The 27,057-nt window shown below is 38.9% G+C and overlaps 1 protein-coding gene across 2 annotated transcripts in view; it reads right to left on the bottom strand.

Moving 5' to 3' along the window:
• large1 (LARGE xylosyl- and glucuronyltransferase 1) overlaps window positions 1-26,543 on the bottom strand; it is a 65,299-nt gene extending 38,756 nt beyond the window's left edge. For both annotated transcript variants that reach the window (XM_034131621.1, XM_034131622.1), the window contains exons 1-3: window positions 26,057-26,543; window positions 11,653-11,839; window positions 1,407-1,705 (exon numbers count right to left, since the gene is read on the bottom strand). In XM_034131621.1, the coding sequence (XP_033987512.1) occupies window positions 1,407-1,705; window positions 11,653-11,758 (405 nt within the window). In that variant the 5' untranslated portion in view covers window positions 11,759-11,839; window positions 26,057-26,543. The remainder of the gene's footprint in view (window positions 1-1,406; window positions 1,706-11,652; window positions 11,840-26,056) is intronic.
• Window positions 26,544-27,057: the final 514 nt, after the last annotated feature.

Raw genomic sequence — 27,057 nt, 5'->3', positions numbered from 1 at the left:
ACAAGGTAAAAAAACATGGCATTCATCAAGTCATTCAGATAATGCTTCCTATGTTACAAGCAGGCCGAATACAACCCCGTATCTCATACAATATAACGGTTTCTTTGCTTGTGTGTAAGGAACAATATGGAAAAATAAGCATCTTAAAACAGGGCATTTTAATTGTATTAATAGTGCTTGAATATGAATTGATAGAATGTTATCTCACATATAATGCTCACTTTCAGGTTCATATTTGTATTTTGTGATGTGGAATTGATGATTGGAATGTGACAGAGCGCTAGCAAATAGAAGTGCGACTGATACATAGTGATGTCATCATGTTGCAGAAGTAAAGAAACTCCCTCTAGATTTGAGCCTTTGCAGACCATTTGCATGCACCAAAAATGATATAACACACAAATAAAAGCATAATAGTACCTTTTTAACAGTATTTAGGGATGAACTGATTACATTTTCTTTTAAAGGTAATTCTGAAACGTACTGTGTAAACCCATGAGCTTAATAGTCCTGAGCCAATATCCTGAATATGTACCATAACACCTTCCTACCTGCAAGTGTAGGCTTTTCTACTCATCCAGACAAACACCTACTGAGCTGAGAGGCGATGTGCTGTGTTGGTGTGAGGCACTATCACTGCAGGGATCAGAGCATGGCTGTGTTAAAGCGCTCACATCATCCAGCCTCCTGACAGCGAGCCATATCCCAACAGAGAGCCATCACTGCTGAGGATTAGGCTAATAGGAGGCTAAAGCCTAGATATAATATGCCAATGTGGTTCCTGGAAAACATCTTCAAGGTCATATTGCATTGCTGAACAAAAAGGTTATGAGTGGTGTGTTAGCAATGGGGTTTATTGTTCTAAAATCTTCTATAACAAATGTATATTAAAGGTCCCCTATTATACTGTTTTTCATCAAGATATTATAGTTCTCATATATATACAAAACATGTTTCTGAAGTGTTTGGCTCAAAATACCAAACAGATCATGCATTGTAGCATCCCATAATGCCCTCTGTTTCAGCCCTGTTTCAAAAGTGCTGATTCTGTGTCTATTACTTTAGATGAAAATAAGGAGCCACTCCCCACGCCCCTCTTAGAGATATTTGGTTAAAAAAACACAATGGTGCTCTAGGAGGAGATTCAGGTGATAAGGTGGGGGGGGGGTGGGTTTACCTTGGTTGGTCACAAGCCAAAAAATCGTTATGGCATCATAAAGTGGCCAAAATCTGATCAGCTCATTTTCAGACAGGTTTTTATATAAATGGATCAGGACAAAGAGAAAGAGAGAATCTTTTTTCCTGAAACTTTCAGAATCTCTTTACACAGAGGGGACACATGTTTATGTATAAAAGACATGAAAAAGTAGATTTTGCATAATAGGTGATCTTTAAACATATCTCACCTCGCACTTATCCACCACTGGCTGCTGCACACAGTCGGAGTTGTTTCCCGCTGCACCAGCTTTCTGCCCCTCATTTTCGCCGGTGCCCTCCTCTGAATGGGTTCGGCTCTGGTTGCCACGGTGACCAGCGTTCTGGAGGCGTGCAGACGGGCTCCTGGGGGGGCGGCTCAGCTCCCGGCGCAGTGCCCGGTTCTCCTCCTCCACGGCCCGGACACGCAGCTCTAAGGCCTGCCGATCAACGGCTCCGCCCACCGTCGTCGATGATTGGGCTTCCAATGGAGACAAGGGGAGGGGCTTCACTGTGGGGCAAAAAACAATGTGTAAGAGATAGAGAAACATAATGCAAGATGTGAAAGGTCTTGGTGTCGTTTTTTTTTCTGGAAGTTCAACAAATGAAATACACATTACAAACGAAAATGTGGTGAATCTGATATTTTTACAAGTGATATAACACATCCAGCGATGGACAGAGATGGCAAAAGTACACACATCCTTTACTCAAGTAGAAGTACAGATACTCTTGGTTAAAAATACTCTGGTAAAAGTCGAAGTACTGACTAAACTTCTTTACTCAAGTAAAAGTAAAGAAGTATGGGCTTTGAAATGTACTTAAGTAAAAAGTACCCATAACTACCAACTGTTTTAAAGAGTACCTGACCTCCCTTTATATTAATAGAACAATAATGTCATTGTTAGCTAATGAATGTTTCGATGCTGAACAACGGCAAAATTACAACGTTTTCATTGGTCCCTCTTCTTTAGAGAAGACCAGGAAATGATGGATACACGGATCGTGTTCAAATCAATAGGCACACAATGACTCTAAATAATAATGATCACACCACCAAACACAGATTAAAACTGAAGTAACAAACCTGTTTTCAAAATGTAAGAAGTAGAAAGTACAGGTATTTGTGTTCAAAATGTAAGTAGTAAAAGTAAAAAGTCGTCAGAAAAAGTTAGTGGAGTGAAGTACTGATACCTGAAACATGTACTTAAGTACAGTAACAAAGCATTTGTACTCCACTACTTCCCACCTCTGGCGATGGAAATAACCCCAACACAACCTGACACTTATAACAACGTCTGTAAAATCAAACAATTATTTATCGTTTCGCTGTATTCACTTTTCATTTAACGGTTGAATTAGATTTCCTGTAAACAAGCGACAAAGTAAAGCAATCAACCATAAAGCACATCAGATACTACATTAAGTGCTGACTCGGCACATGTGTTGACTGCCTGTCTTTTCTGGTGATTTATCACCGTAACTCTTTACGGTTTATACCTACATTTCTTTTTTTATTACACCTGGGCTGCGTTCCAAATAACATACACACTCCTTGCTTTTAGTATGTACTGCAGCTTCCCTCACAGAGAATGAACTGTTTCATGCAGTGGCTATACAATCTGGACTACTTAGTCATTACATCGTAGCTATGTAGGGATTGCAGGTCAATATAGCCATAAAAGTATGTCGGCTCCCATACTGCAGTGCGTGACAGGATGCAGAAGGACATCCTGGTATTTTTCCCATACTTCATTTCACACACTTTGTATCAAGACATGCTATATCTCTTTTCTAGCATATTAACTAGCATGGTAGTATTGGAATTGGGGCGTAAAGCTGGTTTGGTGTCTGCAACCAACAGCATGTTTACCTTTAGTATTTATAAATTCAATGCACTTTCAGGTTTTTAATCAGGATCCTTATCCCGTGACTTTAAATGCTCTTTTTATCTCCTCTTACATTATCATTAAATGTAGATAGCAACATCAGGGGTGTCAGCTCAGGTTATCCCGCTTCATGAATAATTATTGTAAGACCCATTGAACTCTTGTGGATCGGCAACTATAAACCTTGAATGCTTATCTAGATTATTATTGTACTTTAAAGCAACACATTCATGTTGTAGACCCCTGTCTTTTACTTAAAGGGGACATATAATGGAAGACTCACTTTTTCAGTTATTTGGGGTACGATGAGTGCCTTGAAAATACAAGCTGGGAAAAATACAACTCTATCCCAGGGACTGACGAATAACACAACAAAATGTAAATATGTAAATAGCTTAAGATTTATTTCAAAGTTAAAATGATATGTTATACATCTTCATTGGACTACCATACTCTCAAAAGAACTAGAAGACATAGAATTCTCTTTTTTATCATTGCACAAGGTACAGCAACAATTAGCGTACAATGCTACTGTATCTTCAAACAGAACTCTTCCTTAAGAAGCAGCTGTTTTTCATTGTTAAACTCTGATTTTCTTTGGGTTTCTCTATCATTATAATATCCCCCATAGGGCATATGGGGCTTTACATTTTAGGATCAAAGTGATGATATATCTCACGTTGGGGAGTACACACATATCTCTCCATCAGTGCTGTCAGAACAGCAGAGCATTTTGCACTCTGCCTATCTAATCCAAGTCAGTAGCAATATTCCTCTGCTCTTCTCTGACTGCTTCAAATGTGAACAAGCAGCCCTGAGTCTTCGAAGAGAGCCAGAGAGATGAATCTTTCGAGAAAAGATGAAGCTCTATTGGAAACTTCAGCTCCCAGAGGGGCGGGGGAGGCCTTGGTTGAAGATCATTAAATAATACAATGGGTTCTCCTCCACAATCTCACTGGGGAACACAGACAGCCTTGGAAAACTCCACATATTACAGTATGGCAGGAGCCCAGAGGCATTAGAGCTCGCATTACACGTATTGATCGGTGTTGGGTAATAGATGGCTTTCCAGGATGATACCATCTGTCATCTGTGTCAACAACCAGTTGCGTTCCCCCAACTGGGAGACTCCCTGGTCCCAGTTCAACACAGGCAGATAAACATCCCTGTACTGAGAAGGCCTACAGAGAATATACCAATACATTCCAACACATTTACAACTTTTTCATTAAATGAAAAGATGGCTGGAATGAATAAAAGTAATGTTCTCTTTGGTCTCAGCTCGGTGTTCTTTAACAATGTGTTTTAATGAATTGACTGATTGATTTCCTTCACATTTTTGTCCCTTGTGGTCATTTTATATTAAGGCAGTCAGAATGGGTCCTTTCAACCATGGAGGGTTACTAAGCCCTCTCCCACAGAACCAAAGCACCTTCTGGGCTCCATTTTGTCCAAACTGTCATTAATTTGCAAAGAGGATTTGGTGGACTTAATCCCACTGAACTGGCCATTTGTTTGTGCTGCGCAGAGACTGCATATGGCAGCAGGTGCACCGGGTCTTTAAATGCAGCCAAATTAATTTGGCTTTCAGGTATTTGTTGTTAAGCTCATCACCTACATGCAAACAAAAGCCTCCATAAAAAACATGTATGTAGCTTATTTGTATTAACACAGACCAGGTTAATAATGCTTGCTAAGCTTACAACTTTTGTAAAAGGAAAACTCATAAACTCAAGCATAAATAAAATATATTTTGATGTAGGAAAATTATAATTGCTGTAAACCTTTAAGGACTTTGTTTATTTGCCTACTTTTAGTCTTAATTCGAAAGTAAAATAAAAACCATAACGACCCATTGCAACAAATGTAAACTGAGCATTACATAATGTTATCCTGCCACAGGTTGTATCTTCTGAGGTATGTTTATGACCAGATCAATGTTAACTGTCTGTCCAGAATGATAAAATGTTGTTGAGGCTCAAACCAATGTTAAGTCAGGACAGTGCGACACACTCTGCAAACATATTGGATTTAAACATTAGTTGTGCCCCGGGCCAACATTTTATCCCTCCGAGCAGTTAGGAGACATCTGTAGGCTCACAAAAAATATATTTGAAGATACAATCTGCTGCTGCTGCTGGAGAACAGGTATATAAAGTTTGATTTTCCTCAAAGGTTTCTGTAGGGAACCTTATGTGGATAATAGAGTAATTTATAGGGTTGTGTGGTCAACTACAGGGCTAAATTGAAGCAGGATGTTGGTTTTCAAACAGTTAAGACAACCTTCTTTAAAATCGGGGATTGGTTTTTAACCTGTGTCTCTTGACTGGTCAGACAAAAAAAACAACGAAATTAACATTTCATAAAGCTTATTGTCAAAGCATGTGTTATCTACACGAGTCAAGTACCATTATATATTAACCAACCAACCTAATAAGGAGTTTGATCTGCCTAACAACAGCAACCTTGCTGATCACACACACACACACACACACACACACACACACACACACACACACACACACACACACACACACACACACACACACACACACACACACACACACACACACACACACACACACACACACACACACACACACACACACACACACACACACACACACACACACACACACACACACACACACACACACACACACACACACACACACACACACACACACACACACACACACACACACACACACACACACACACACACACACACACACACACACACACACACACACACACACACACACACACACACACACACAATATATATGCCGTTAATAACTGTGAAATATATACCTGGTTGCTACTGTAAATCTTCAGAACTGTTACAGGATGTGTATTTTGTAAATTGTGTAATTTTTTTTATATTTAATATTTTTTATCCATGCTTCTTAGTTAACATTAAGCTGTCTTTGGCTCTTTTCTGCTGTAACAAATGTAAATTTCCACTCTGTGGGACGAATAAAGGTATTCTGATTTTGATTCTGTGTGTGTGTACCCAACAGGAAGTGTGTGAAGAACAAGACATAAAGTTATCGAGTAAAAATACACACAAGCAAACAAGACCAATGGACATTAGTCCCCATGTACATATTATATTCCTTGCTCAAGGACATCTCTGCATTGCCCAGAAGGGGAACTGGCCGGTCTCCAGCGACCAGAACATACACTTTTTGTATTGGTAAGTCCCTACAGGCTGAGCGACTGCTGCCCAGCGTGTGCATGTGTGTCAAGGTAGATGGATTGTGTCAGCTATCTAGTCCTGGCATTGACAGTGATGGTATGATCTGGCTGGTATCATGCAGCAACTCACCACGGCACAGAAATAAAAACTGATGGAGTGTCTGGGTCAGTGACCTTGAATGCTGTTGGACGGTTAGATGGTGAGATGGATGGTGGTCTGTATGACAGCTGCTAACAGGTTTGGCACCCACACCCGCATTATTTATTTACGCTATATAACACCATGACACAATGTATTAAGTACACAATCATTCAACTTTTAGTTTACTGCACTGCCACGCCATATATGTGGATGCTAGGGTTGTATACATTGATTTTAGCTTGATTGTTTAGTCTAAAAGGATTTTAAGGGTAGAAGTATCTCCATTGCATTTGGACATTGTTGAACATCTCTTGTTTAAATGGACTACAGGTAAAACAGACGATTAATAGTAGTATTTAATTAACTCCTAAGAACCATTGTGTTTTCAAATGTGGTACAAGTAAAAGGGACAATCAGTTCTTAAGGCAATCTTGACTATTTAGACTTGCTTCTAAATTAACTCTTTTGTCCCAACACCCTTAACCTGGTACGCTTTTTTTGTATTCAATATTAAAGGTCACCTATTATGCAAAATCCACTTCTTCCTGTCTTTTCTACATAAACATGTGTCCCCTCTGTGTAAAGAGATTCTGAAAGTTTCAGGAAAAAAGGATTCGCTCACTCTTTGTCCTGATCCATTTATATAAAAACCTGTCTGAAAATGAGCTGATCAGATTTTGGCCACTTTATGATGTCATAACGATTTCTTGGCTTGTGTAACCATTAGCCAATCAGCAACCAAGGTAACACCCGCCCACCTTATCACCTGAATCTCCTCCTAGAGCACCATTGTGTTCTTTTTAACCAAATATCTCGCAGAGGGGCGTGGGGAGGGGCTCCTTATTTTCATCTAAAGTAAAAGACAGAGAATCAGCACTTTTGAAACAGGGCTGAAACAGAGGGGTTTATGGGATGCTGCAATGATCTGTTTGGTGCCAAACACTTCAGAGACATGTTTTGTATATATCTGAGACCTATAATATATTGATGAAAAACAGTATAATAGGGGACCTTTAAGTAGGACACAATTTCAGGATTTTGACAGACGATATTTAAAAGTCTGAAAATGGTGGTCATCGTAACTCCCAATGGACACAAGGTGTTGTAGAAATCAACAATAGGAAGTGAACCAAGTTTCTGATGTGATTTTTGGCAACAGGCAAAAAAGCTTGGGTACCTGTGTTATTATTCGCAATGCTTGATGTTTGCTAGACCCCTGCAGGTGCTCCTTGGACCTGAACCAAAACAGAGTCATGGAACACTACCTGAATACGAAAAGAGACCCTTATTAGACCTCTGAAAAGCTCTACCTCTCTCCCCCAAATAACAAGGCAGAGGCGGTACATACCAATTGATATTATTACGTAATGATTGGCATCCTTTCGATCACACCACCACTGAGGTTTGAATTAAAAAACGTAAGGCTGTAGGTATTCTCTTAGCCTGCTGATAAGAGTTCAAGCAAGTTGCAGAGACCTGGAACTGTCATGTTTTGCACAACTCAAATTACAGTTGTGGAGTGTGCTACACCTTCAAAGATGGTGATTAAATTATGGGGAGAACTGGGACAAGTAGGAGAGCTGATGAAATTAGAAAGTGACTGAAATAGAAACAAGACAACTGAAGAGAGTTGGAACAAATATTGTTCTTGTTGCAATATAAATGTATAGGACATCATCTATTTACTTTTTTCTTCTCAACTTGTTTAGCTATCTCTTACTTGGTGATGACCAATCATAACTGAGAAACTAATTTGATCATCTCGGAACCAGAATACCTCATTCATGCCACCCATGGCTGCCATATTGCATACACACAAAAAAACAGTTGTACTTTTTAAGAGTGTGTGTGGACTCCAGACTTGTTAAAATTGATTGTTATGGTCATCTCTAGGGGTACAGGAAATCTCACGATTCGATTTCTTGGGGTCACGATTCGATTCACAATCGATTCGCGATTCAAAACGATTCACGATTCAAAATAGCTCAGGAGTCCGCCCTGTGAAGAGCGGACAGAGTGAAGAGGATTTCCTGGTGTCATTTCCTGGTTGCTGCATAAAGTCGAAGTGCCATGTTAGCGGAACATTACGGAGCTCACGCCGTAGAAAAAATGGAAAACAGCGTTGCGGCGAGACTGAAAAATGTGAACCGATTCTTAATTGGCAGAGATAGAATCGCGATTCTTATGCGATTTCTTTGCGCACCCCTAGTCATCTCTGTTTTTTAGTTGGTGGAAAAATTAGCCAAATGGCTCCAACTATATAAACCAGTCACATATTATTTCTTTGATTTTTTGGAGGAATACTTCTCTGTTGTCCAGATATTGATGTGTAGTCTATATAAGTCATGCTGAGGACACAAGGACATACATTTCCACTTCTGAGCTACCAAAATAAATGTTCTCCATAAACCAAACTCCCACATCTCTTTTCTTATGAATATGGAAGACTATTGTCCATTTATGAAAGCAGAACCCACAAGTTTCACTATGCCTTGAGGAGAACTTAAATTCATTTGGCAGGAAGGTCAAAGTAATTAAATAATAAGCAGACAATGTGGTTCATGGCAAGGAGAGAATATATGCAAACTGGGCTTCGGGAAAAAGCGGTTCATTTCAATAAAAGTATTATAATACATGCCGCATTTCCGGGACCCCATTACCAAAAATATGCGGTCCATTAATGAGTTTTGTTGGGGTGTAATTTGTTTTCCAACATATACAAAATAAATTCATACTTGTTATTGTACTTGTGCTTGTTTGGCTGTCTGCCCAAAAGTGGTCATTAAGAGGCAATGCAATGTTTTAAAGAAAATTTGAGGGGATTGCGAAAATCCTCAGGGTCGTAGCATTTGTTCATTGTAACCTAAGGGAAGCCATTTTAAAGTTAACAAGTATTTCGATTGGGAGCTCACAGCAGAGAAAAAACCTCAACAAGCCTAACAATAATCCAGACATGATGAGATGAAAGCATGGATAACGCTTTTTTCATTTGAGAAACTGACAAGGTTTAAGCCCTCAGCTGAATACATTTGTTTTTCCACAACATTGCTTAAATTTATGATATTCGAGGGGGAGGATAAAAAGTAATTTTTTTGGCATGTGGGTCGGCATGTGAAGAGGCTGAATTAAAAAACATAGTTGAGTAGAGGTTTGAGGTCATTACTGTGTGCACTGAAAAAACTGAAATGTTGACTTTAATTAAATGTATTATGTCAACAGATTTCTCAACTGTATTAGGTTAGTTAAAAGTAATAATATTAAGTTTGAATACAAATATTAGGTTCAACTTATTATTATTGCTTTCAACTAACCTAATACAGTTATGTGAAGACATAATACATTTAATAAAGTGTCACAGTATGGTGGCTTTTGAGGTCATTAGACTTAGGCTGGTCAAATGTTTACATTGAGTAAAAGTTTTGTGCTCTTCTACTCTACTTCTACTGCTATATCTTACAATATTATGGATCGGGGATTTTCAATGTTTGACACTGTGGCGACAAGTACATAATGCAACAAAGGTGCCCTTGCAAAAATATGCAGGAATAGGAAGGCGAGAATGCTGCGTCATATCTTTAGTATGTTTATCTCTAGAGATATTTAGTGTGTACTCAAGTTTGTATACAGCTTTCTTACGGATAAACACAATGGTTCCATTCATCAGAGCCAGGAAGATGGATTTGCGGGTCGTTCTCTAGTTTTTTGCAACTTTGGATTTAGTCCAATCATGTGACGTTACAAGGAGCGTACAATTCCCAGTTCCACAGTAAGCACACAGATGGCTAAGCCTCACGTGAAGATGATAATGCAGCAGCTTTTTGTGACAGGCTCAGAGTTTCATCAGTGTGGTCCAACTGCACATATTGTTGCCTTCTGAATGACAGGCGTGAAATATACGCAGTAAATATTTCAACACTACATGTATAAAAGACAGATAGCAGTCATACTCAGCCCTTAGAAAATGGCCCTGTATGTGGACAACAGTGCCCACATACTTTAAAGCCTTAAGGTGTGTCGATAAGAGCTCATTCTGTCTGCAGGTTTGCTTTTTTGTATTAGCTCATTCAGACACAGCACAGAGGACCCTGGAGACTCGCCATCTCTCTCACTCTGTCAGACATACAAACACAACAGAGAGGAGAAAGAAAAACAAAGAGAAAATGGAGACAGAGCGACGAAAAAGAGGTTAGAGATGGAGAGTGCGAAGTGTCAAAGGGAGTCCAAGGCAGGGAGAGCACATTGTTCCTGTCTAACACATTCAGCGCTCACCTCCAGCTGACGCTCCCTGCAGCGTGGGCCTTTCACAACTTATCAGACTCCTAGAAATGACTCCCCAACGCCAGGAATTTACTGCCAAATCGAATAATTACTTTGCAGACTTTGGTGGCTATTGTATTATGGGAGCCTATTCACACTCAGAGTCTCCAGTGACTGTGACCCCAAGTCAAAATTGTCAATTTAATCATAATTAATAATGGCACTGCTGCAGCGTTTCAATCCTGCGAGTCAAAGTCATTAAAATGGCTCCAAGAAGTCCTGGACTTTATCGTCTGCAGGAAGTAATCAAGTTTGGATAGGCTTCAGTAATTCATTAATATAGCACCTCCAGAAAATGAAAAGGAGGGAAGGGTGACTTTGTCCACAGGAAATTTGTTTCTTCAGAGATTCTAGGACAAATCCCTTTGTTTGATAATCAGGCACGGTGAAAAAGTGCAAAAACAATTATGAGGTTAATTCATTCCACATATTTATTTATAATTCCAATAGTCTATTCTTTCTTTGTAGTGGAATTGGTTTAAATTCTGGAGATTTACCAAGGAGTTATTTTTTAATTGAATAAAGTCATGGTGGACGACAATTTAATATGCAGAAAGAAGTCCAATCATTTTACAGCAAAAAAAAAAAAACACATTTATTTTCTTTCTTCAGAAAACACCATGGAATGCTCCATCATGGCATTATAATTTATATATTTGTGGAAAGAAGAAAAGTATAGATTTCTGATGGTTTAAGTGTCCACAGTAAAGAAAAGAAAGGGAACAAAAACAAGAATAAAGTACAAGAGAAGGAAAGAGAATGACGGACACAGAGAGCTAGCCGACAGATGATTCAGCTTGGCGTTGGGTTCCACCTCAACCTGTCGGGGTTCTTCTTACTATAATGACCGTCTCACTGCAGAGTTTCCCTTACTTCATTGTGAGTTTCTTCGTGGAGATGTGTGCTTACCTTGAAAGCTCCCGACTGACAGGTAAAGCCAGGTGAGTGCTGGGATGAAGAACAAGGCAAGAGAAGCCGCCAGGAACTTCCTGCGCCCACGACACATTCCCAGCATCCTCTGGACCAAAGCAAATGGAAAGAGAGGTGAAGTGACCTCTATGTGGGGAGCAGCTGTTGTCCAGGCTGATTCATGGCACTGGGGAAAGAAGAGAGAAAGAAAAAACATTCATTTGACATTCTGTACAGACAGAACTACAGCTGAGCACATGGCTTCTGCTGTATCCAAAAGAAAATACATCAGAACCTCTTAAAATGTTTTATCTATGATTATTTTGTACCATTAACTATTATTCATTCTTGGTCTAAAATAAATAATGTTGTGTATTTAATGGAAAAATTATACAATTTACAGAATACGGAAAAGGCGTTTTCAACCATCTAATTGTTTGTATTTCACCAATTTTTAAATGGTAGGTCTGGAACACATAACAACGATTGGGGCACCATATTTGGTTGGGTTGCATCATAATGACAATGTACAAACACAGACCAAGCTATGTAGTTGGCATAAAAACCAGTATCTTATCTCAAGTTCCAAAGAATGTCTTGACACCAGTTTGCTACTTCTTATAATGAAAATACCCAGGGACTAGTTTGAAAAATGAGTTATGCAGGTATCACATCATTGGAGCGAGGAATTCATTAACATAATGTAATTTTACTCGCAAGGGACTAACAATGTCTTTATAAAAGCATTTCATTTTGGTTTACACGGGTCATTGTGTTTCTTTCTGTATTAACTTCACCAATTGTGGATCTGCACCTTTAGAGGTTTGGGCTGAAATTAGATAACCACTGGTACATCTAATTAGACAAGACACATTAGGGATAGACATCGCCAAATGGTGGATCCATTCATATATCATTTAAACTAGACACTGAAACATATACAACCGCAAGCCCGAAGAAGTTCAACCCTTGTTTAAATAGATTCACGTTGCTTGAACAGTTACATACTAATCTGACTTTGATGACCTAGACTCATTTGTCAATCCTACTGTGATGCAGGGCAGAGAGTATAGGGGTCTCATTATATGATATTAGTCGAAATCCTCTTTCCGTTACAACCACATTTGTCCAATTACCCTGTTGACCTCAGTCGATTTCTAATCTTCACCAGAGACTGCCAAGGGATGAAACTGAATACCTCTGTGCGACACTTTGGAGGGTGGCATAAACACAAGACAGGATGCCAATTACCACCAAGTAGAATGCAGTATAATGTATTTCCAGCACTCTTCCCAGCACTTACTGAATCTCCAGGGATATTGTGGCCTGGGCAATGAGAAGAGCTCAGAGTGAGACAGGGTTAAGTGAGGCTAAAGAAGATTAAACAAGTCTCTCAAGTACGACAACCACTGGTTTGATAGCCGGACTATGAATCATTTCAGAGCTCCTTAGCCTTTGACCTCCGTTTGATATGAGCTCTCTACTGGATGCTGTGATTTACATTGCAAATGCTACACTAAAGCCATTTATTAGCATATTAAAGTGAGGTGTCATGCCATTGTGTACACTAAGTAGATCCAGTCATACAGGGATTAAGAGAGAGAAAAAGCATTATGTAGCAAGAAGGAGCTCAGACTGAAGAGCAGCAGCCAACTGAAGGAAACGTTTGTCTTCAGCTATTAGCGTCTTTGCTAAAATGTGGCACAGCTTCAACAGTTGTGGCAGCTTTAAAACAGCAGCACAAAGACAGACAACGAGACAACTGTACAGTAGGACTATTTGCATGCACACCTAAATTAAGTACATCAGGTCAAATCTGAAACCTGCTATACCTGAGACCTTGGTTTTGGTCGTATAGTCTTTTTTGCTAAGGTAAGTTCCAAACGAAGTTGAAGCAATGATAAGAGCTGTTTTAATTATCTATTTTTTTGGAAATTAGATTAAACGCTTCTTATCTTTATAAGCATAGGAAAACACTGGACCATCCTTTATGAAAGGGAAGGAGACTATGCTTCCACAGACAACTTGCGGGCTGCAACATTCAAAGTGACAAAGCACTTCACGGAAACAACCAAAGTAAGTGCAGTTGGATTCTCTTAACACCCAGTTGACTTTTTCTCAGTCCTGATGAGTCTCTTTCACATCAATGAGGTTGAAGGAAAGTGGTTAGGAAAAGAGAAAGGACTCTATTTGATTTACTTTTTGCAGCCCTGGGGGATATTATAAATGAAAAGGTAAGGGTGGTCTTCACAGTCAGTCAGCCCAGAGGCCTCTTAAAGTGCGTCTGATGGCAGTTTCTAATCTTATTACCAGGTTTGACAGATTGAGATTAAGGAGGCCCATTTTTTGGTATTAGGTATGAGTTTAAAACTATAAATTCTGGTTTATTTCTGATAGAAGATAGTAGATAATTATTGTAGTGTGTGGGATTAGTGTTACAACTCGAGATGGGCAATTTGAATTAGATTTAGGACGTTATTGCCCAATGTTATTACATGTTGCTGTTTATTAATCGGCTTATGTACGCTTTGTGTTGTAGACATGCCACAAACTGTTTAATGAATGAAAGACCATTTACTTTACTTGCTTTATATAAAAGCCCCAATCCTTCCTTAAAGTCACAAACATTTACAATCTGTGACTGAATTTAGCTTCACATGACATCCAATATTTTCTAATCTTGGCCAGTACTAAAACTAATGTGATAATCGTAGCCTGGCTTCAGATTTATTGTCATTGCTAGAGATGTCAATGGTGAGACTTCCCTTGTGGACAAACAATAAGTTAATAGAAAATTGAATTTTATATCCACAGCTCAATAGTAAATAGCTGTGTGTTGACACTAAAAGTGATGAGCGATGATTATTGGAGCAGCGGGTTATTGGTAGAAAAAGGCCATAGGGAAACATGCTGAGAGAGTCTGATTGAATTTCTCTGTGTTAAGGAAGCCGCTTCACTGGAGCTAGGAAATGCTCTGATGCTAAATTTACAAAGGTTAGAAATATAACTGGCTCTGACAGGCGATTTTATTTCATCTGCAGACTCTCTTTTCTTAAAACACTTCAAAAAGAGATTTGGACAAAGGTACCTAACATCAAGACGAATCAAATACACAGTGTTTTCGACACTTCAAAAATCCACAGTCCTTTATCTGCTACCTTTATTTATGGAAACATATAAATACCAAGCATGCTAAATGGTCAGTATAACCACAGGAACAAATACAATCTTTTCATCAATTTATCTGCACATTGAGTTTTGGTTTTATGTGTCAAGGTTTTACTTTACTTGTCCTTTTATGGTTCTGTCCCTTTACCGAAAACAATATAGAACAATACAATGTCCTTTCTGGGGTTTACAAGACTTGATGTAAACCGGTCCTTAGAAAACTGTCCATCAAATGAAGGTAGACTCATAACTTTGCAAGGACGGGACTTGGGTATAACGTGAACAAAGCATTAGACTATGTCATTGGGGATCACTCTTCTTTTCTCATCAGCAGTCAAGTTGATTAATGTTATTCATGACCACAATTGCCAACTAACACTATATAAGTGGATATCTTAAACCAAACCACTTGTTTTCCATTAGTAGTTTCAGTTTTCTCAACCATTTTCAAGAATCTTATACTTGTACTTACTCTAATAAAGATATTAACCACGACCTTCTGCCTTTTTGTGATGGGCAAAGTCCGTTCTTTGTCTTCTTTGTCATTTCTGATTTCTGCCAGTCCCTCCATACACAACTCTGATATGTCCATACCAGATGAATACCGTTCTACCCATAATCCTCAAATCAATCAGTCCCTGGATGCTGATCTTTAAATATCATAGCATGCATAGTCTTTCCGTCAGACCTACTTTTGCACAAACTGCCAACGTGACCACCATAATATCCATGGACATACACCTGAGAGTTTTAATGAACCATCTGTCAGCTTTACTCCACCACCACCACCTCCAGTGTCTAGACTCTGTATGATCCTGTCCTAGCTCTTCTAACCTCTGTAAGGCTCTTAAGACAGTAATGTGATATGTAGATAATGCTAATTAATACAATAAAGAAGCTGAAGATTATAAAAAGCTTAAGACAATCAATGATTGTTATTGGCCTAACAAATAGCAGACATTCCGGTTCTTTCTCTAGAAGTAGAATGGTGTACAACAGAGACCAATGTTTGCAATGATTGTTTGTTCAGGGTCTTGGTTGTTTGACTATAATGACTGATCAGATTTTTGACATCCAACATGACCTGCAGTATAGTGAAAGGCCTGCAACAGAGGTCCTTAGACGGACTTGCACCATTTACATTCAAAGTTGATCTTCGGCACTGTAAACCCCTCGGCAATCAGTTCGTCCATAAACAAACTTGACTGCTACGATCTGAATGAGCAGACAGCCAATCACGTAACTGGCCCCGTTAGCCTTGATTGTCAAATAAATCAGGAAAAATGTGGAACAAAAACACTTGGGATTAAGGACTTTTCGAATAAAATACTGACTGTATAAAATGAAATGTGCTGCTATAAAATCCAGTACTGTGTAAATGACAGGATGAATTAACATCTCAGAGTAATGAGCTAAGCTTTGAACATTTATTGGATTATTCCATTATTTTATAGTCATATAAATGTCATGAATTAATTTCTTTATTCATGTATTTATTCTATTGACTCTCTTATCTATTTATAACTGAACTGTGTGATTTATTTTTGTATATATATATATATAAAATTGTATAATACTACATATTTTCACAATTGGGGCACTTTCTTGATATTTTAAACCAATTTTGCCTAAACCGATAGCATCCTCGTTCAGTTTCTTTATGATCGTGGGCATATTCTTGGGCACAGAGGCTTATTTTTAACAGGGATCAGTATGTGTGACAAAGAAAATCCTTAACATCCACTTTTTTTATAGATATTTCAGCCACACCTCACAGTTGCATATGGTCAAAATCAAGTGACCTATGACAATCAGTTATAATGTGACTCAATATTAAGGTCACAAGCTGACACTCTAGCAAATAAAATTAACTTAAGAAGACCATAAGAGGCGGTAGACCAGAAAAAAGGGGCCAATTTTTCAATCAGTGATAAATACACAAAGCGCACAATGTGGTGTGCATATTAATGCAATGCAGAGGCATAACAGTGAATGGTGGCCCTCTGTTCTGTGGAGCCAAGAAAAGAGCAGAGAATCTCTCTCGACATGATAATCAAGAGTGGCCATAGGTCAAAAACAATCCACATTACCCTGACAGGTGTACGGAGCGTACTGAGGACTAAATGGCTGCTGCTTTCCCCACAGAGAGAAGAAAAATATATTGATTATGCTGGGAGAGTTGCCTTCCAATTCATTATGTTACCTCAGCTGTATTAGTATTCTGTTACAGTTTGGAGGGACGTGAGCACTGCCATGCGAATAAGGCTCTACAGTTTTGATGTCATTGGCGCTGAGAAGCATATAGTGTCCCGTATTACGGAAAATGTTTCCTATTCAATTGCAGTTTAGGTATAAACCTCACTTATAGCTGTGGCAAGCAGTTTGGTTATCACTGAGCGATCTTCAGGCTACACTTGGCATTTTAGGTCCAATTCATATAAAGCAGCACTATACATTCATACAGCAGCTCCAAGATAACCTGATGTTGGGCTGATAGGGACATAGACCTTTAGATGCCCGTCTGAAGCAATTATTCATGGATACCTCGGAGCTGGGAGCTAAACAGACCCAAAGCACACGTCCTATACTGAAATCTTCAAGGTGATATTTTCCTCACTCAGGCTGCAAGTTATTTGTTGTTGTCAAAGGACAAATAGTGCCGTGTTGGTACAGGGAAAGTAACAACTCTAACAGTTTATAGCAGATTGTTTATTCGAATGCCTACTTTAACAGAATACTAAAAAGGGCAAAATTCTGATTTAAAAAAATAACCTGAGGCAGAATCACTACCTTGCTCTTTACATGTTTAATATGCAATAGTTTAATTTTTCCACATAGCATCCCCATCGCACCTTTTTGAGAGCAATAGTGTTTCTTTTTAAAAGGTCACCTATTATGCAAAATTCACTTTTTCCTGTTCTTTTATACATCAACATGTGTCCCCTCTGTGTAAAGAGATTCTGAACATTTCAGGAAAAAAGATTCGCTCACTTTTTGTCCTGATCCATTTATATAAAAACCTGGCTGAAAATGAGCTGATCAGATTTTGGCCACTTTATGATGTCATAACGATTTGTTGGCTTGTGTAACCATTAGCCAATCACCAACCAAGGTAACACCCCCCCACCTTATCACCTGAATCTCCTCCTAGAGCACCATTGTGTTCTTTTTAACTAAATATCTCGCAGAGGGGCGTTGGGAGTGGCTCCTTATTTTCATCTAAAGTAAAAGACAGAGAATCAGTCATTTTGAAACAGGGGTAAAACAGAGGGGATTATGGGATGCTGATATGATCTGTTTGGTATTTCGAGCCAAACACTTCAGAGACATGTTTTGTATATATCTGAGACCTATACAAAAACAGTATAACAGGGGACCTTTAAGTTGTTTACAAAAGAGCACATGCGCTTCTATTTGGAAATGTCTAAAATGTTTTGAAAAGAGCTGGTGACGTCACTGAAGAAAATGGAGGAAATGTCTTGCTTTTGGCTATGTCTTTCAGACCGAAACTATTTTGTCAAAGACAGAAAAGGATATTTGTTTGAGCAGATCAGCCAGGCAGAAGCTAAATGTTGCTGCCGGTGAGTGCTGTTCTTCTATCGCAGTCAAAGAACGTCATCATTGACCTACGGATGTCAGATTTGGTACACGCTCATCCATATGAAGTTTGAGAGCAAGAATCTTCCGGTTGGTGTTGTCGGTGTGTTTTTGATTAAACGGCAGCACATTATTGCCAGAATATGACGCTTTGTGGACACATGAAATATCATTTAGGACAGATGCTCTTTGCATTAGTACGTTTTCCTAGGTTGTACATTCAATAACAATAATAAAAATCAACAGAGTCATGGTTTGTATGTGAAAGTGTTTTCCTACTCTCTCATAAACCCACCAAGCGCATACCAATGGGCAGAAAAGTAGGGCACGGGACTAAAAACAGAAATAGTGTCATCAGTGTTTTCCCCATAAAAGCTGACATTCAACACAGGATTCAGCTTTCAGCATAAAGGTCCAGAGATTGAAAATGGGTTGTCCGAATTATTTTCCGAACAAAAGAAAAAAACACAGCCTGTGTAACTACTGAACTTTATGACTATTGTCTCAGTTCAAATCGGACACCTAGCATAAGTATCAGAGACAAACCATTTTTTGGAGGGTTCAGTATTGGCTTCAACCTGATCCATCCTCTCGTTAGTGTACCGCTTAGTTTCATAACTTTATTCTTCTAAATAATTACAGAATGTGACTGAGATAATGTATTATTGGGAACAAGTAGCTTGCAAAAAAATTCAAACATAGTTCAAACCCCCTTCGGTTAATCCAACATTAATGATAATGACCCTCTTGGTATAATTTCCTTCTTTTCATGTTGATCATTATTTGCACATGGATGGATGGACAGTATAATATAATGCAATCCAATTACTGTCCAACAACATAATGTACTACAGCATGAAAAATACCAGTGCTGAATCATCACATCTGAGAGTCTCAACAATAAATAGAATATCATGAGCTTTGCAAGATTTATTGCAGCGGTGCTGTTCATGATACCTAGCCATGCATTTAGTTTTAATATCTCTGGCTCCTGCTATCGGCCCAACACAACAGAGGTGAATGTATGTGGTGTTCACAGCCTGACAGGACGTTTGAACAATTGATGTTTATATTGTTCATACAAAGCTTTCTTCTTCTTATACTGGATATAAATAAACAATCCTAAAACAGACAGCAGGCTACCAGAGCTGCAGACTTGAAACATGCAGTTTCTCTAGATTTACCCCTTCGGTAACATCTTATTCATGCAAAGCCACATACAGATTGTTCAGTTGTACAGTTTGTTTGAGTTGAATACATGTGTGTGAGTTTGTTTTTCATGAAAGTCTATTTGTATTGTCTACAGTTTTATATTTTGTCCAAGGAAGCAGCAACAGTTCCATCATTTTAATGACTGACAGTGTTCCACGCTGTAATGCATTCAGACAAGTCACTAAAATGCATTGTGGCTGTTTGGTATGTACCAACATTGTGTGCTATTGTGAATCAATAGATGTTGGTATATGTCATTATGATTTGTTTGCTGGGAAAACATCCAAACCAGGGTTTAAGGGTGTTTCTAATTCAATTTACGGTTACCTTTGGGAGTGGAAATAACGTTTCAGCATTCACACCAAGACAACACAAAACAATGTAAAAAACAGAGGACAGGTGTTTGACCCAAAGTCTCTTGGTGATCTCTATCCGGGGTTTTAATTATGAACATACAATAGAGTAGGTGGATCAAACTTCTACCTGAGCATCCAAATGGAAAACAAACTGGTGTTGAAAGCCAATGAGGAAGATGTCTACTCCAGGGGCTCCTTACTTATTCATGCATACCTCCCGAGTTATGGTCTGGCCATCTCATGATAAACATGGTAGGTTCAAAGGATCACCAAACTTATATAGACAGCTATGAAGATCATAGGAGTCAATCAGCAACCCAAACTTCAGCTTACTTTTGACAAATCACCTAAATAAAAATTATCTCAGATCCATCTCATGTTTTCCAGCCTGAGTTTAAGCCACTGCCCTCAAGAGGCAGCACTGTTTCAACAGTCATTTGTCTACCTGGCCATTAAAGCCCGTAAAGTGGACATATTATGCTCATTTTGGGGTTCATATTTGTATTTTGTGCCGTGGGAAAGAAACTCCCACTGGAGGGAACTTTGGGATGTATCCTTTGCAGACCATTTACATGCACACAAACCTAAATATAGGTCCAAAAGGGCCCCTTTAACACCTCCTAGGATAAAATATGTGGATGCTGTATTTGTCCTTGTCATTGTTAATCACTGTATGTTGAACTAGATGCAGCACACAGAGAAATTAAAACGCAGCACACGGGTTCTGAGAATGAAATGTTTAGACATTAAGAATGAATCAAATGTAATCAATGGGAAATAATGAATAACAAATTACATCTATAATGAGTCAGTGAGCTGCTGCAACATTCTTTGTTTACTGAATAAATCAACGGTTTTGATGAAGAAATATTAAGGTTTAGGGACATTTCAGTGGCAGACTTTAAGCTAATCTCTGCATTAGTACTCTGAAGCTATCAGGAACGATTTGTTTTGGAGAAAAAGAAAATTACTAGGGATGTCCCGATCACCTTTTTTTGCTCCCGATCCGATTCCGATCATTTGATTTTGACAATCTGCCGATACCGATTTTTCCCGATCCGATCTTTATGCAATGCATTAAGAGAAAAAAAAGGTAACAGATAACGGCTGGTCATCCAACGCGATGAATTCAGCTATCTTGGCTGTTATTTTTTTGGCCTTTTCACTGTTCTGGGGCAGTTTCTCTTTCCTTTTAAAAGTCTCTGAAAGTGTCAGTTGTTTCAGTGCCGTTACCTGAGTGGCCGCTGTGTACTCGTCGTGTTGTTGTTGGTGTTTGTTTCTCAGGTGGCGTATTAGATTGGTCGTGTTGAACGTAGCTCTGTTCTTTCCACCACGCGGAACCTCCGCCTTGCAAACATTGCATCTGGCTGTTACACTGCCTTCGCTTTCAATTTTATAATACTTCCAAACTCCTGACATTTTCTCTGTCCCGACTCCCGAGTCACCAGCTGAACGTAGCCTCTTGTTAGCTTATTGCTACTATTAGACACTACGCCCACTCTGTTGCCAGATTTGAGAGAAATAAGCAACCAGGTCGATGAAAACAAGCCCAAAAGAAGCAACACATACATGATGTTGTGTAATTTTAAACCAAAACTAAGGCCTCAGGATGACTTTAAGACGTGAACATGGTCATTTTTGTTTTGTAACCTTAAATAAAATAAAAATATTTTATATAAAAAAAAAAAAAAAAAAAAAAAAAAGATTCCCAATCCCCGATTTTTTTCTCCCGATTCCGATCTTTTGAAAATCACGTGATCGGCTCCGATCCCCGATCACGTGATCGGATCATCTCTAAAAATTACAATGTTCCAGCACTCATTGCAGAGAGAAGCAGAATCCAAGTGTTGTGAGATACGGTGTGAGAGTAGGAGATAATGAACCTTCAGAAAGTGGTCATGTTTCCTGGATTTTATTTTGGTCTAAGATATAATTAAATAGTCTGTATGTCTTAGAGTGCCACATCAAATTGATGTGAAAAAATCCAATTATTAATTCTAACGCTTCATCCTGTAGTCTGTCACCCGTGAGAGCGTAACCGGTTACATATGCATGTATTACGATCAAGAGGAAATATTTTTCAGTTTGCCAAGTCTATAGAAAAGAGTGCATTCAAACTGGAACTAACAATACTAGGATTGGTTAAATTAAGATTCTACATTTCACTATGTGTCAAATTAAATGTTAATTTTATTCAAATCCTCCGGTTTCCATTTTTGATCGTCTTGAAGGACACATTTATCTTAAAAAGAGTATTTTATTAAAATGTGATTTTCACATTAGCAATGTACATAATGCTTTGTGAAGATTTGGCAGCATGTTTGCATTACATGTATAATGGAAGATTCATAACCAATGCTAATCCTGAATGCTAATGCAGGATATGCCTTTAAAGAGTGACGTACACATTACATTGTTACCTCCACCAGAGGGGATATGGCTCAGTTTAAGGGGTTTGTATGTCAAGATCAGAGGAACAACTACATACAAAATGCTTTGCGAAAATAAAATGAAGAAATGACAACCGTAAAAACTGAAACTAACCAATAACAGACACAAAAAAACACACTAAATTAAAAAACACTCAACAGCATGAGTCCAGACCAGGCCAATTATAATAAGTGGGTCTTAAGTCGCTTTTCTAAAAGGGACCGCACATTGAGTGCAGAGCTTGCCACAGTGTCTGAGCCACCACTTCAAACTAAAAAACATTTTGATTATGATTACTACTCAGTTAACCTGCTGGGAGGGAATTATGACCTGTTAAACTTCCTTACAATAGTTTGGCAATTTGGGGTTAAGTATCTTGCCCAAGGACACTTGGACATGTCGGCTTCAGGGACTGGGGATCGAACCAATGACCCTGTGATTGCTAGACACCCATTTATCCCCTACGGATCAAATAAATGCAGCAGTTTGAAGGAAATGATTTAACAATATGTAAATAAGTGTGAGTGAGGGAACAATGCCCCATTTGAAAAAAACAGCACGCAAGCGATAATAAAGGGTTACGTTTGGTTGTTTTTAAGGCTGATGTTGAATTTTGTCACTTTTCAGAATGTCTCATTCATGTATTTGTCACATTTCGAGAAGATACTGTACTTTTTCAGCAACAGTGGGTAGTGACAGCTGGCCTACATAGTACACTGCAAAGGCTCAGGAAAGAAATTGCTCTTAAATCTAAATCTGCATTAGTGTAGCAGAGAGTGAACAGACAAATGCTGGCGGTAAGCAGCCATGTAACCAGCCACTGAATTACTCCCACATGACCGCCCACTGAGGATGGAGAGAAAAGGGCTGGTCCATTCAGTGTGAATGTCAGAGGTTATTTCAGCAGCATCTCTTCAGGGCAGTGAACAGTCACCCCACCGCCTCGCTACATCTGGGAAACACTGCACAACCATCGTCACAGTAACTGACTTCCTCCACTCTCTACAACATCATACAAACACACCTAGACTAAATGTTGCTTCACTATAAATCAGCAGATACAGTAGTATGCTGGTGAGAGGCTGCGGGCCAATCACAATCCAATGAAAATCAAGCAAAATAAATATATTTTAGATAATGTTGTTAAATACAGATTTAATTATGCTGCAGATAATATTGCAAATAGCCAGACCTTCTAAGAATATCTTAAATGGAGAAAAAGTATTAATAGCTCAACAGTGCCTAAACTCTCTCACATGTTCATTCAACTTCACTACTCGTATGGTAGTAGTTTCGGAGTCTGAGCTCATCTCCAGTGGAGGGGCATTCATTTGCCGAACATCTCCAGTGATTACATCGTGATGAGTGCATCACCTGAAATGTGGCTGTTTAATGCCGCCGGGCCGGAATGGGGAAATCAATGAAGCAGTGGACAGAACAGGCTTGTTTGCTGTTCCACCATACAATCCCCGGAGAGTCAGCATCCACACTCATTAATGAAGACAAACAGACATGATACTGATACACTATGAATAGGACGGATGGAGATACCCACTGTCTCTGAATGTCTTAAGGTTATTGACTTATGGTGTCTATACTGTATATCTTATTGCTTAATTCTCTGGGTTGCTTACTATAACGGTGACCATATAAGGAATAAAATATATTAAAACAAAATTAAAACAGGCCCTATTAGGCTTTTTGGGTTCTCCCTTTCCTGTAGTGTTATATAGGTTTTAGTGCATGTCAATGGTCTGCAAAGGCTAAAAATCCCAAAATTCACACCAGAGCAGTTTCTCTTCCATTTTCTCAATTGGACTGCTTTGTTTACTTCCATAACATAGTGACATCACTGTGTAACACTCAAGCTTCTATTGGCTAGCGCTCCAACAAGTGATGATGATTACCAAGTTAGGAAAATTACATTTAAAAAGTACAGTATTTTTCAAGCAAAAACATTTACTGGTCCCATCTGGTCAGTTTTATAACTGAATATTTGGGGATTATTAAATGTCAGAAAATTAAATCTCCAGACACAGCCTTACTCTTGAAAATTGTGATTGTATTTTCAGACATTTTAGACCAAATGATCAATCAAATAATTGACAAAATATCACCAATAATGGCAATCAGTTGTAGCTCTGGGGCCTTGCAGTTAGTCGATGTCATTATTATGACATCTAGAGGCTAAAGGCTTGATTGAATAAATGATCACTACTGAAATCATCATGAGATGCTGCCCTGATGAATGCTGGACTAACTTTCTTCCTCAGTCAGGAGCATCAGGTGTATGCAGCCATTGTAACTTGGTTTAACCCAATCATTGCCCAGTGAAAACCATAAGTCTCAAATGTATGGTTTAAAAAAAAATCTTCCTCACTGTGTTTAATAGTGTTGAAACTCATTGGAATCTATGAAAAATGCTATGCCAAAAAAACTGAAAACAAGTCTTAGTACTTTAGTAGCTGAAGGCTTTTATTGGAGAGCGACAAAAAAGCGAAATTGTCAATTCAATAGAAAAACAATACAAATCTGTAGAAATGTAAATTGAATCCAGCTAAATATTGTAATTTCTTTGGTTAAAAGAACAACTTTTTTTTTCAATGTCCTAAAAAGATAACTTGAATGTATAGTAAACATTTGTATTTCCTTCATAGATTAATAAGAACTGGATACATATTGACACTACTTACGTTATATTACATATCACCAAAACCATTTTAAACACTTCGTGCAATTCTTCATTAATATATTATTAAACTAAAACACTAATGTATATATTTAAATACACATCTTACATATTGTTGTACAATGTGCACATTTGTACTCTAACCCCTTATGTTTATATAAACATAAGTATCCTATGTTAATTCATATTATTTTAAAGGGGATTCGTTTTGTTTCTTATGGACTTTAACTTCTTATGTTTGTGAACATATTTTGTATTTGATCTTTTAATTGTAGATTCTTTTTTTTTAAAACTCTTTTCAATCTGAAATGGAGCAACTGGCACACAACAACTAAATCCCCCCAGGATAAATAAAGTACTCTGATCCTTTCTTTTCAACCACTTGTTTTGAAGTGAGTAGTGGAAAAGTAAATGAGAAATGTGTTAAATCCACAAAGCTCAGCAGGGTTTGCATTAGGCTACTATCTCTTCTCTCTGCTTTTACACTGTGTCTCTGTGCAACTGTTGCTGTTCCACTCTCCACTGTGACCAATGTCTGCTGATGCACCCGAACAGAAAGCACAAGGACTGGAAAGAGGCACAAATTAGCATACTTATAAAACACAAAAATGTTTCCCTTTACTTCCAGATTTCCCAAAGAGTATGAGACATATGGAAGAGGAAGGCTGACTGAAGCAAGGTGCTGCTAATCCTTCCCCCTCCTGTATTTAGTCTAATAAAAAAGGAGCAGTTTTCTGTAGGTTTTGCATGGTACAGATCCTAAATCAGCTGCGTGGCTGGCTGTATGAACAAAACATGGACTATACATATAAATAGAGGCCTTAATGGGAATTTTATCACAAGGACTTTTTAAGGTTATGATCACAAGTGACACACAAGTCGTGGCAAAAATATCGCAGCTAGAATAAGCTGGTAGTGAGGTAAGGTCAGAAAAACTGCGGAATCCACTCACCTGATGCAGACTTTTAGATGTCCTTAATCAAATAAATCCCCAGGAATAAATCGCTTCTTCAAAACGAGAGTGCAGGTGACAGTTCTTGCGCAAAATAAGACAATGTTCCGCCGCTGAGTTGTTCTTGTAGTTGGGTCTGTAGCGGGATGTTTACCGGGCAGCAGCCTCAGCTGTTAGCCATGGCTACCGGCAGCAACAGCTGAGCCCTTCGCCTTCCTCACACTCAAATCTCACACAGGTTTTGTGGTGTCTGTTGTGTCTCCTTTCAATATCATTACCAGGGTCTGGATGACTGTGAGCAGCAGGCAGCGACACACAGGCGGCGGGGAGCAGCGGACCCGCGGCGGCCTCCGTAGCTGAAGCCCGGGGACTCGGTCGGAGCTCCGCCGGTCAGTTAAAATCACTTCCTACTGTCCGGTGGAGCAGAGATATATCCCTTCCACGGGGGTAAGTCCGGTATCACCCAGGTCCTGCTTGTGTGTCTGAGTTTTCGGCCTCAACACAGCAGCTCTTTCTTCCTGACAAGCTTCCAGCGTCCAATCACAGCTCGGCATCCAGAGAGGGGACGCCGGGGAAGAAGGAGTGGATCAGGACGGACTGGAGTCTGGACCGGACCGGCTGTGGTTAGGGGCTCAGGGTCACGGGGCCACAGCCAAATTCGATCACAAATGGGCCGGATCAGTAAAATCATAGCATTAATGACCTATGATAACTACCTTTGTTTTAGTGCAAAAAAGGTACATTCTGAAAATGTTCACGTTTAATGAACTATCTACAAAACATTAGGAACAACCTGACATTTCTGAAGAAAAATAAGTGCAATTTCAACAGTTTTGAGCCTCAGTTTATCATTAACACATGTGCATTACAACGTACAGATCAGTGTCTACTAGACAACTCTCTGCTCCATAGCTTCCGATAACTGGACACACATTTACATTTGAAATTTATATTTTATTTAATTCCATTCCCTACACTCTTAATGTAAATAATATCCCGTT

Source organism: Trematomus bernacchii, unplaced genomic scaffold (genome assembly GCF_902827165.1).
Source record: "Trematomus bernacchii unplaced genomic scaffold, fTreBer1.1, whole genome shotgun sequence".
In the NCBI taxonomy this organism is placed as follows: Eukaryota; Metazoa; Chordata; class Actinopteri; order Perciformes; family Nototheniidae; genus Trematomus; species Trematomus bernacchii.
This window is presented reverse-complemented; position numbering and strand designations above follow the sequence as displayed.